Raw genomic sequence first — 13358 nt, forward strand, 5'->3', positions numbered from 1 at the left:
ATAAAACTTTTTGTACTCTTTGGGATTTTATTCACAATACTGTAAGTTTGTTTTAAAGTTTTCACTTTGTATTGTGGGAAATTAAATTATTTGTTGAATTTTACATAACTTGTTGATTTTGTACTTTTCTGTTACATAGAGTCATAATAAAAGTAATAATGGCGTCACTCAAAGAAGAATAAATTTAAAATTTTCATCAAAGATAATTGCATAGATGTTACAGAAATGTAAATCATAAATAGCCATTTTATGATATAGTTCTTTTTGATGTTAGCTATATTTATGAGGTGAAATAAATGAAATAACTTGATCAATACATGTACTATCCTTTTTATCTCTTCTTTTTAAAGCATGATAAATATTATGGACTTCTTTTCATGATAGTCATTGATTGGTGATTTCCGGTAAGAAAGTTAAAATCTGAATCTGGGGTATAAAGAATTTTACCAGGTATACAAATACCATCATGTTTATTCATCTTATAATGCAGAGATGTTTTTGTGATTCAAACAGTAATAAGAAGACCCTTTTTCCTTATCTAACCAGAAAACTCCAGTGACCTACAAGTTAGAGCATCCGCCTCAGATGTAGGAGGCTGTGGGGTCAATCCCTGGTTGAATCATACCAGAGACTTATAAAAATGGTACTGACAGCTGCCTCGCTAAGCACTCAACATTAAGAGGTTAGTGTTTAGACTGGTCAGCCTGGTGTCAGGATAATGTGACTGGGTGGGACATGACGCTACATGTCAGCGGCATGATGCCCCAGTGCTAGATATCACTATAAACTGCTACACTGCAGACATTGTGGTGATATGACTGAAACATTGTTAATTCTGTGTTAAAAATCAGAAACACACACAGAGACACACACCGTATCTAACCCCTCATGTCAGCCTGTTTCTGTTCCAAATCTGTGATCTGTGACTGGTACATCTAACTTGAGCAAATGCTTTCCATAAATAGAATCAAATCAATATTACATATCTTTCAGCATTCAGTAAACCAGTCTGTTTTATGTCCTGTGTACAGTCATAACTCAATCCAGGGTATTCAGTACCCAAATCAATCAACTAGTGTATTCAACCGTGAACCAAACAATGCCTTTCTTTGAAAAACAGTTGTTAACCTGAATTTATAAATCAGTTAAATTATACCTACCTAATTAAGTAATTACTATACTAGAAGTCAATGTCACTGCTAAAGGTTATTGAAATTGTCATGCTCCATGCATAAAAAATGAAAGCTGCTTGGTCATGTTGTCAGACATTTATAACAATCCGTCAATCATGTCATACATTCCCCATGAAAATTACACATTGTTCATTAGCAGTTTATTCATGCTGTAAGACAACTAAATAGTAGGTATCAAAGCATAAATTAAATGTTTGAAATTTATTCAAACACTCTTTTTGGTGGCCTTTGTAGAAATGCAGTTATACTGAACTGTAAATGTGCTTTCAGAAATGGATTCACTGGTGGATGCAATGAGATTGAATGTATGTACTTTAACTATTCATGCTACACATGTATGTAACAGTGCATTCTTACCTGAATAGAATTAAATATTAAATATTTAATCACTGTGTCTTCACTATGTATATTGGTGTAAGTTGGTATCTGTGCTAATCAAGCACATCATTTTGCATGTAATTCTACTTTCTCCCTCCCAATTTGTTTTTAGTTTAAGGGATACACATGTATCAGTCAAGTTAACTGACTTGTTTTACTATTTCACAAAAAGTTAAATAGCACAGTGGCACCCTGTGGATGCTGATCAACTTATTATAGTGGGGTTTTCTAGCTGCAGTTTGCATAGTTCTTTTATAGCATATCAATACCATTTGTTTTTTCATACCAGCATAAATTATAAAACTCAGGAGAGATATAGGTGAAATACAGTACAATACCACACATACTGAGGGAACAAGAACCTCTAAAATATAAAGCAGTACTATTTTCAGACTGTCCACATGTGTGTTTCATAATATTATTTTTGATGAGGAAATCTTTAATAAGAAATCCCTGATGTTTTCTTTCATACTGTACCCCAATAAGTCTAGGTCAGCATGAAATGGATGAATTCCCCAGGGTGAATTAATCTAAGTTTCACAAAGTGCAGTAACACCAACTTTCTTTAGATATTTGTTTTAGCCCTACTGGTCACAGGCCAGTAGAGCTCATGGAATTATTTATCATTTGTCATCTGTCCATCTGTAGGCATAAATTTGTTATCACTACTTGTTGAGTTGCCATGAAATTTTACATATTTATCACATGGTATAATTTGTTTTAAGTGCAAAATGGTGCTGCAAAGACAACTAGTGTGGCCACCAAAGCAGCCTTCTTGAAAATCTTTTTATCGCTACTCCTCCTGAATGGTTGGTCAAATTAACATGGGGTTTTCACTAAAAGACGTCTTGTGGCATCTGGTTGGTCCACATTCAAAATGGTGATAATCTGACATCCAGTATCACCACTGCAGTAGTCATCTTGAAAATTTTGTTCTCACTACAGTGGTCCCCCTCTTATATGGTTTCCCCTTGTGCACTGGGAAAGTGGGAGTGTAAGACAGGTGGCCTTTCCAGAGGGAGATTGTATTTGTCAGAAGTATATGTATGTGTATGCAGTAGGAAAGCTACATATAACTTTGAAGCATTTAATGTCTTAATTTAAAAGAAAGCAAAATTAATTATTAAAAGGTTCTTCCTGTCTTAATCAGAGACTTTTTTCAAATGAACATACATGAATAGTTCTTTCTTTTTAAGCATGAAATGCAAGTGGGGTATTCTTGACTTGCACATAGCAAAGCTTTCAAAAACATTGATGTGTTTCAATCTTGGTACAAATATTGCTTGGTGTTTAGAACAGCCTCTTTCCATTTACTCAACTTTCCCAATGATGGAGAATATTCTTCTCATCTCTTATGATGTTTATTGGATCCAGCATCTAATTTTTCAGCAAGAACTTTTGACCTATCCCCATTATTGTTGAGTCAAATAACTTACATGATTTCATGTTAAAGTTTCATAAAGATTAATTCATATGTTGCTAACTGTACAATACTGAAGTTTAATCATGCAGATATAACTTTTGTGGAGGGATGAAATGCCTTGCTTATAAGAGATTTGATATATGTACTGTCATCTGATTTTTCAGTCTTTATCTGGTACCCAGCTTTGTTCAGGGTTAATTTCTATGTTTGAATCCACAAAAGCTACATTTAGTTCATGTTGAACATGTTATGATCTTGACAATTACATCTGGTTGTAAGCATCAAAGAGAAGAACTCGGCAGCTGTGTAAAGCCCAATATTTGATCACAACATTGTTGAGCCCATTTCCTGTAAATGTCAGCTTTGTAGATAATGATGTAATATTAACTGTAGTGGTACGTGTTATAATGTACATAGGTTATGACTGAAAGACATCTTATGATGTCTAGTTGGCATTAAATGAAAATGGTGATGATCTGATGTCTGGTATGGCAGTCATAGGAGCCACCTGTAAATCTTGTCATTGCTGCTACTGAACAGAAAGTCACAATGACAGGGTTTTCATCAGAAAACACCTTATACCATTTTTTGATCATAAGGGAAAATGGTGTTCCTCATAGATCCAGAATGGCCCCCACAGTGTCCATTTTAAAAATTTTTGTTTTCATTTAAGTCATGCCTCCAGAATTTTGGGACATATCAGCATAGGGTTTTCACTGTGAGACTTAAGACATCTAGAAGGTCCTAAATAAAAATGATGCAAAACTGATGTTCATTATGGACACCAACATGGAGTTTTCACCAGAAGACTTGGTTGTAAATGACAGTGGTGTTAATTGTGTATCCAATATGAAAGCCATCTCTAAAACCTTGCTGTCACTACTTTCAGAATAGGTGGCAGGTTAACATGGGTTTTCACCAGAAGACTTTTGATGATGTCTGCCTGGTTCTAAATGAAAATTGTACCAATCTGACACCCAAAATGTCCATGTCAGCAGCAAATTTGAAAATCTTGTTATTGCTGAAAAATACAAGACTGGTTTCAACATTCAGCAGTTAAAAGGAAGAACTGGTCTTGTCTTGAATTCCTGGAAAATCTTTTCAACTACTAGAGCATCCATCTCTTTGAAGGACTCTTATTTATACAATCATCATAAGTGAATTTTTTTATTTGTATGTCAGTATATTTAGATACACATTTATTTTATTGGTATAATGTCTCTCTTAGATCTATGTAATTAAGAATAGGCTTATGTACATATCAGTATTTCAATGAAAATATTTTGTCATGTGTTAGTAAATTATTCATTTTTTTTCTTTTTTGTATGCACACACGCTTAAATGTAACATATTATGCTAGTACCCTAAGTCTATCGATATGTCCAGTAACTTTTCCTTTTCTGCATGTTAGTTTAATTTCCATTGCACATACCTTCCTGTGTCTAGCATACCAGATGACAACTGAAAGATTGCAAATTTGAATCCTAGCATAGGAGAAACCCAGGTCAGCAACTATTGTCAGTCTTTGGCCAGGGGACTTTACCCCCATTGCCTTTGTGTTGCAGTGTTATAAAGCACCAAACCAAACCAATCCAAAACCAGACTAAACCAAACCTTTGCCAAATTTGTAGATGGATTACACTTGGGGTAATGAAGAAGGCTGTTAATTTGGGGGTTATAAGGTAATAGATTGAAATCACCGACGGATAACAGAAAAAATGGTTTATGTGAAATGACATTAGTACAACCTGGATCACACTGTTTGGACAGCCTACACTTAGTATAAGGATGACGCCTATCACGTTCCGAGTCAAAATGTGTAAGGTCAGGGTCACCAACTGTAATGTCAATAGTTCTATGTCATATGTTGGGACAAAACTTCGTGTATAGCTTGCAGTTGGGATCAGGAAGAAGCAGTATTATTGGAGGGGGGGGCAGAGAGTTGAAGTTAAAAGTCATCGTGATTTGAAGAAGAAAATTGTTTCTGCTAAAAAGTTTCAGTTCTCAACTGTGTGTACCTTCACCAAAGTTTCTTGATTTGCAAGTTGGGTAAGAAAGAAACCTATCCAGTTTGGTGTCAGAAGGTTCAAGGTCAAGGTCACTGTGATTGAAAGAAGAAAAATGATCATTGCACTACACTTTTAGTTTTAGACCAATGTACGTACGTTGACCAAAGTTTTGGGAAACCCTTATATTTAATGTATGTATGATGCGGAATAAATAGGTCAAAGATCATGCTCATAGTGGCTTGAAAGAAGGATGAGTTTCATAGAATACAATTTTGCCTCGAGTGTGTTTTCAACCACATTTTGGAGATGGTTTTCAGTTAGGGTAATAAAGAAACATGTTCTGGGGTCCGGAGATCAGAGATCTTGCAGTCATGGTAAGTCACATAATAAACAGAGTATTTTTAGTTCAAGACCACATTTCTTGACTAATTATCCAGGTCATTGAGACCAGTTTTTTAATTGTATCCATAAACAACCATGCCCTACTAGTTCATATAAAAAAGGCTTTTAAATATGGGTTGGGTGTACAATGTCATTCACAATACTTTTGTTATTATTGATGATACACATGCAGGAGATTGGAAATGGCGACGATTAGTAGTGTTTGAAAATTAGAAATAGAAGGACCCTTTGGTAAAAATAACCTTAATGTTACAATTAATAATCATGTTGAAACAACCCATCAGGGCTCCAAAAGATACATAAAAATTAATAGAACATCATTGGGGTGAATATCATGCTGAAGTGAAAAATTTGTTTAAGCTCTCTGCACAATTTAGAAACTGAAGTCCATTTTACAGAAAGTTGTTAATATAATTTGAAAACTGAGTGTCAGGATGAGAAACTAGATCATAGAAGTAGGGTTTTTCACCATAAAGAAGTATGATTTGTACAGACACAAAGTGATGCATTACAGGAGGAAAAGCTCTCTGTCTTTACTTATGCATGGCATCAGAAGCAAATGTATAAATGGATATTATAATTTTTAATTTGCATTTTTCTTTCTGCAGGCACGTTTACTGGGCACGATCGGTGTGACACGAGGATTTGGGGACCATGACCTTAAGGTGTTTGAATCAGAAATTCAAATTAAGCCATTCATGACACCCATTCCAGAGGTCAGACATATTTCAGCATTGTGTTTGCATTATTACAATCTACAGTAACTCATTTTCTTTAATCAGTTAACAATGTTCTATTAAAAATGCCAGTTGAATATGATAGAGTGGAAATAGAAGTTACAAAAATGAATAATGTAACACAACCTAGCATACCAAGTAGTAGTCAGAATGGGAAGATTTCCAATCCTTGCATAATCATCACTTCTCAACACTTCAAGTTAAAATATAGTTCATAGATACCAACTGTCTAATTCAGTGATGATTTGCAGCCATTTTTAGTTTCTTGTTTTATATCATGAATGACTAACTTGCCCTTACACTCCACACCTGATCACTCTGGTGGCCTAGTGGTTAGAGCGTCCGCCTCAGAAGCGGAAGGTCGTGGGTTCAAACCCCGGCTGGGTTATACCAAAGACTTACAAAAATGGTACTAACAGCTGCCTCACTAGGCGCTCAGCATTATGAGGTTAGTGTTAGGACTGGTCTGCCTGGTGACAGGATAATGTGACTGGGTGGGACATCATGCTACATGTCTGCGGCATGATGCCCCAGTGCTAGACATCACTTTAGACTGCCACACTGCAGACATCTTAGCAATATGACTGAAAAATTGTTAAAGCTACATTAAAAATCCTAATCACACACACATCACACACTCCACATCTCTTGTTTTTATCATTTTTATCCAACAAATTCTATGAATTCTCTGAATAGACCTACATGCCCCATGCATTAGTTTCATGTTTTGAAGGTCAAGGTCAAAATGAGTTTTTAAAAGCAAACTCTGGGTGTTTTGTGCATCTTTCATATGAGATATTTTTTCTAAAAGTAATTAACAAAATTTGGGAATCATTCAAGACTTGTGATTCTTCTCTCAATATTCTGGCAACTGTTTGAACTTTACAGATGCATTGTGACACATATGAACCCTTGAGTAGGGGACAGTGTGTCCCCTCTCTCCAGATTTGGGGGACACATAACATTTTTGAGGGGCAATTAGAAGAATAACACAATGTACTAATAATGCAATAAAAATTAGTGATCTCAGTTGCTTAGACAGTTTTGCCACCTTAACTTTGTGGTCTGCACTGTATAATCATCTTTTCCTGGAACACATATTAATGGAATAATGGTTTTCTTTTCCTGGAATATACATTAATGGAATAATGGTTTTCTTTTCCTGAAACACATATTAATGGAATAATGGTTTTATCATGTGCTCATTTAATTTGTGAAACACTTTCATGTTTGAATATATGGTTAACCTGAAATAGCTGCACTATGGAATTTTCCAATCGGGATCTCATTTAACTGTAGTGTACACTCATTAAATACCAGCACTTATTACAATAAATACCCATGTTTTCTTAACTACTTTTTTTTTATATACAAAACTTACAGAACAAAATGAGTATTTGCCTAAATTGAATCTCTTTTGTGATTAACATCAACCTCTAAATGAATTGAATCTTCCTCATTGTTGGAATGACTTTAATCTCAAAAATACATTGTAGTAGTGACCATCAAACACTATACCTTGCAACTTGGCTGACACTACCTACTTTCAGACCTGCCAACCCTGACGAGACCAACTCAGTAAGGCTGTTGATTTTTGTTCTTTAAATTTGACCAGTTTTCAGTAAGGTATAACAAAATATCTTAAACTGCTATTGTAAAACTGGAGAATGTATGTAAAAGTTTGGTATTCAAAACATGCAGCAACGGTAAACATGTTCAACTGAAAAGTTTGTAAAGTGCAAGTAGACTTTATTTATCACTAGTACCATTCCACAAGCTTCAGGTCCAAACGCTATGCTGCTAGCTCAGTGGCTTGTTACTATCTCTCAACTTGATGTAATTCTTGGAAAAAATGTTTCCATTTCACATGACGACAATCATATCTACCACCACGAGACATGCTCAAACTGGCATGTGATGTCCAATAAACGTTATTGCGTCCCTTCCTGCTTTTATTCACAAGAATCTGAATAATCCTTTTTATTCCCTGTACTAATTATTAACACTTTTTAAGAGGCTTATTTTTTCTTTTGTATTCAAAATGCATCACTTGCTGGACACCATTTTTAAAAAATTCTATAATCAACAGTTTGATCATGCAGATGCTTCCCATGAAAAAAATGTGTAGTTTAAAGCATCTGAGGTTCTGCTGCAAATTTAGTCTGGTGCCCTGACTAATTGCACTAATTCTAACATGAAACCCAGATCCAAATCAAACCCTGATGAAGAAATTATCCTGATTTTTTGGCAACACTCATTTTTCTGTAGTTTTTGCTTTAATGCCATAAGTCCATATTTTAAGGGTAATTTTCGTAAGACTTATGGCAAAATCTTAAGGGTTTGCAGGTCTTTACTTTAGAGCTTTTAATTATTAGATACACTGGTTCAAATGGTCCTTGCCATTTGGAGTTTTATCACCTTTTCCAACTTTGGCTATTATTAGTATCAACAGAGACATGGGTGGACATCCAGATGAGAAGTTGTAGGCTTATCTTTCGATTTTTTTAAAATGAACAGAATGCATGTTATGCAGGGTCAAGATATATGGGACATGGAACCAAAGATTGTAGGAAACCCATGAGCCTGCATTCACTGTGCGACACTGCTGATGGTGTACTGTCATAGGCCATGTCTTGTGTCTATATTTACCTTGATCTTTTATCTGTTCATGATACAGCCCTCAATATGTGTAAAACAATTGTTTTCAAACAGCCTGTGAAATTCAACTAAATTTGAAAACCTTGCAGTTTAAAATTACCTCTCTTAGACCAGCTGTAAATCATTAGATTATCCAGTAACGCTGTTTTTGTATTGATTATATAAATGTAAATGTTTTAGAAAGTTTTCACATTTTCTGTTGAAGAAGGGTTGAATATTTTTCTTAAGTTCATTTCATTGATGGCAGGTGAAAGTTTTGGACTTGTCAGTTACAAGTTGGACAGAGGATGATGTTCTTGTCATGGGAACCGATGGATTGTGGGATGTGTTGGACAATTCCTTTGTGGCAGATTCAGTCAGAAAATCTCTCACCAAAACCAACAGTGCAGATCCAGCCAGGTTGATAAATTTATACTCCCATTATTATAGAAAATTTGAGTTCATTGCTTTTTATCATGAGCGTATATGATGAGCGTTTTTTATTTAAAAATTTTCCTTTTTTTCCATTTCATAGGCTTTATTTCACTGTTAACTTTCACTTAGGACTGGACAAAAGAAAGCTGGGGTGATTTTTTAACTTTAATGTTGCAGATAGTGAATTTTTTTATATTAGTTTACAAGCTTTAGTTCAGTGTGGGAACAAGGACAGGGATTGCATTTTGAGATTGACCCAGAGGTTCATAGGAGAGGGAAAGACCATTTTGCAGAATAAATTGTGCTAACTTCATATTTATTCATCTAAAATACAAAACAAATAATCACTAAAAGTTGGATAAACAATAAAAATAATTTAATTACGCCTTGAAAAATCAAAATGATGAGCAGTATATTTTCTGGTTGTATGAGAGGGGACCAGTGTAATTAATTTTGCAATAATTTTATCATCTGCATTCAATGAACAACATTATTTTCAGGAAAAAGATCATTTGTTCAAGTCTTCAGGTTGGTTTCTAATTTCATTGTAAATCTTGAAAGCAGGATAGTGCTGTACCCATCTTGGAAATGTTTGCAGACAAATGAAACAGATCATTGAGAATGACCATTTTACTTTTTATATACCTGCTAAGAAGCAGCGCGTATTATGTTACAATGTTGTCTATCCATCAGTCTGTTCCCAGTTTTGTTTTTGCATAATAACTTTAATTGCCCACCATCTAAACTTTGTGAATAGCTTGAACATATGGTAAGAATGAACCTTAGTGCTTTCAGAGTCAAATGTCAAGGTAACTGGCTGAAAGAAGAAACATTGTTTCTACACAATAAATTGAGTTCTCCATATCTACAGTTACCAAACATTGTGGATGGCATGCACTTTGGGTAAGGAAGAACCCTATCAATTTCAGTATCAAAAGGTCAAGGTCTCTCTGACTGAAAAAATAAAAATGGTTACCAACAATAACAATAGTGCATTACAGACCTGGCCACACTTTCTGGATGGCTTTTGCTTAGATAAAGAAGAAGCCAGTAAGTTTTGGGTTCAGAAGGTAAATGGCCATAATCACACTGACTAAAAAATAAAATGATCTCTGCACAAACATTTTAGTTTTTTGCAATAGAGGACTATTGAACATGATATGGGCATATAATGTCTTTCTTGGTACTTCTGTTTAATTTAATATACAGGAAACATGTGACAAAGCACTCTGCAGCAAGTCAAAGAAACTGGCCAAGTGCTTTTGGGATCTTTGGATCCCATTCTAAAGACAGATGATGCAAATGCAAACAATGATCAAGTACAATCACAAAATTGTAAATAAATACATACATACCATTTTGTTGTGGTGAAATGGAAAAAGTTGATAAATTTTCTAATCAAGAATATAAGCAAGATACTTAATAAAGTTCCTTAGTAATCAGGTTTTCACTAAGGTTAGCATATTTCTGTGATTTTGAAATGAAAATATTAAATATTTAAAAATTAATTGTACCTTTCTTACTTTATATGGAGTTATTACTACAAATGTGTGATCCCCCTCTGGAAAGGCCACCCCTTTTATAATGCCACACTTTCCTGCTTCAAAAGGGGTGGTTTTATAAGAGGGTAACTACTATACTAAATTTCAGAATTGATGCATTCCATATTCTTCATCCCTCTTTTGTACAGGTATTGTGAGGCAGCTCAAGGCTTGGTACATGAGGCAAAAGGCAGGTTTACAGGGAAGGACTGGAAGAGGCAGGATGATTCTGTGGGTTCCTTTGACGATATCACAGTATTAGTTATCCCAATCAAGCCGTATATGGACGCTTACAAAGCAAAACAGCTGTGGGACTGCTTAGCTGAATCTAATACATATCCCTTGGTTGTAAAATAATACAAGAAGTTTTCAGAGATTTATCACTGTCCAGTACATTAATCATATGAAATCTCTTAAAGCTCCCATGTAGAAAAGGTGTATAGCAAACCTTTTCCACGTTGGGAACTGTGTATACATTGGGAAAAGGTGTATAACACCTTTTGTATAATAATTATAAATACTTTATTTATAGATGATGACTCATTTAGTCGAAGATGATTCTCCTTTGAGGACCTCTGAAGAGGAAAGAATAACAATGCACATAATGCAGAAAATTAATAGGGATTAGGGCTGTTCCACTTAAACAGATGTCCCTTGGGGGACAGCACTTTAAAAATAAAACTTGTGTAGGAAGTATTATTTCAAACTGTTTTGATTCTGACAGTGAAGGTTGGTTAGGAAAATCACTTCTAGTGTGGGTTGTGTCAACAAAATCAGAAATCACCAGTGCTTTGTTGGGAAAAAATATATATTTAAAACTGCATCTAACCCCCTCTTGGCTAACTTTTGGCAATCAACATAGTATATCAGTCTGTTAGGAAAGTGTTACTGTAAATACCAGTATGTGATTTTGAGCCCAATCTTGATGTTGAATATGAGTCCAATCTGCATGCTGGATGGATAAAAAGAATGCGTGCCAGTCAACCCCTTATTCAGTGGTATTTCAAAATTGAATGGAGAATACCAAGCCTAAATTAAAATAAAGGAAATTTAAAAGTAGATTGCAGATTTCATTTCTTTTCTCAAAATATTCAGCACTGAGTGATTTTGTGCAAAGTTATTATAAGGGTTTGGTTAAATTGAAGGAAAAAAACCCTTGGTTAGAACAAACAGACTAAAGCATTGATGAACTTAAACCCTAATACAGCATTTTGGGACAGAAAAGAAATCTGGTATATTAGGTTATTATTATATATATTTATCATGTGGTGATATTTTCTGCATTCCTTTTGGCATTTCATTCCAAACCATCATTTGTAATTTCTGTTACAAAATGGATTGATATTATCAACAAAAAGAACGTTTGAAGCAGTGTCATTAATTAATGATGAGATTGATGAATAAGGACCATTGATGTCGTTCATATATATGGATTATGTACTATTATGTGTATCAGGAGTCTTCATTACTATCTCTTTTTGTTTACTGGTAGCAATATTTTTAATAAAAATCATCCTTTCTATTTTTTTATATTTCTAATTTTTGCGATATTGTATTGTTGTCAAATTTTTTTATTTTTGTGGTAAAACCTAAAACTAGTAATTAACACGAAGTGGTTAGCTGTAAAAAGTGGGCCAACTTCATGTATGCAAAATTTGTCACATTTCATAGTGTTGCTAGGGACAACAAAATAGTCAAAAACATGTACTTCAGAAAGTTGTAGAGCCAGCACTCATATCATCACCACATATTCCATTTAATACAATAAGATTATATCCTTGTATACTTGCTTATAAGTTGCCCCCCACCTTTTAAGGCTACAAAAAGCCAATTTCGCTTTGACAATCCTATAAATAAAACATAAAAACCAGTGTAAAATATACTTATATTATTGAGTGGAATATGTTAAAAATAAATTGACAACTTACAATTTGTCCATCTTTGTGTAATAAAATCCATTAAATTTCATGATGCTTGACATTTTAAATCCATTTATGTGATAAGTCCACTAATTCAGTTATAGGTCACATACTGATGTTGCAATTGTAATTCAGAATAAATGTTAAGTTCACATTTTTGAGATTCATATTATACTATAAATGTCATTATCTAATGTTATATGGTACAATGTCCAATAATTCATCTTCATTGTATGATAAAGTTATACAACCCTCCATCGTTGTCTAGTCATTTTAAGCCATTGTCTAGTCACATTACTAAAAACATCTGACAGCCCGACACCTGGGGCCCCTCTAATTTCAGATTTGGCCCGTCTCTATTCTAAGTGAGGTGTCTATAGGGCTTATTAAAAAAAAAATAACTTGCTTGAGAAAACTTTGATCATGCTGATGAAATGCAGAATGTACTTTCAGGATGTTGATGTACTTGCTATAACATGGCACAATCCAATTAAAATCAGATCACCACTGTCCTATGTGAAGTGGAGATCTGATTTTAATCAGATTATGACATGGCATGTCATAATAAAAAACATGATCTTATACTCCCAAACCCCTCACACAGGTTGTATTTTGGAACACATTTTTCAGTAATCTTCGAAAATAGAAAGAAAAAAAACCCACCACTTCAGTATATACCCATTA

At 34.4% G+C, this 13358-nt stretch overlaps 1 protein-coding gene across 1 annotated transcript in view; it reads left to right on the plus strand.

Moving 5' to 3' along the window:
- LOC149774317 (protein phosphatase 1H-like) overlaps positions 1-12929 on the plus strand; it is a 51573-nt gene extending 38644 nt beyond the window's left edge. The window contains exons 9-11 of the mRNA XM_089945448.1: positions 6014-6121; positions 9048-9199; positions 10905-12929. Coding sequence (XP_089801574.1) covers positions 6014-6121; positions 9048-9199; positions 10905-11112 — 468 coding nt within the window. The 3' untranslated portion in view covers positions 11113-12929. The remainder of the gene's footprint in view (positions 1-6013; positions 6122-9047; positions 9200-10904) is intronic.
- Positions 12930-13358: the final 429 nt, after the last annotated feature.

The sequence above is a fragment of the Sinohyriopsis cumingii genome, unplaced genomic scaffold (genome assembly GCF_028554795.1).
Source record: "Sinohyriopsis cumingii isolate HCF-2022 unplaced genomic scaffold, ASM2855479v2 utg000349l, whole genome shotgun sequence".
Taxonomy (NCBI): Eukaryota; Metazoa; Mollusca; class Bivalvia; order Unionida; family Unionidae; genus Sinohyriopsis; species Sinohyriopsis cumingii.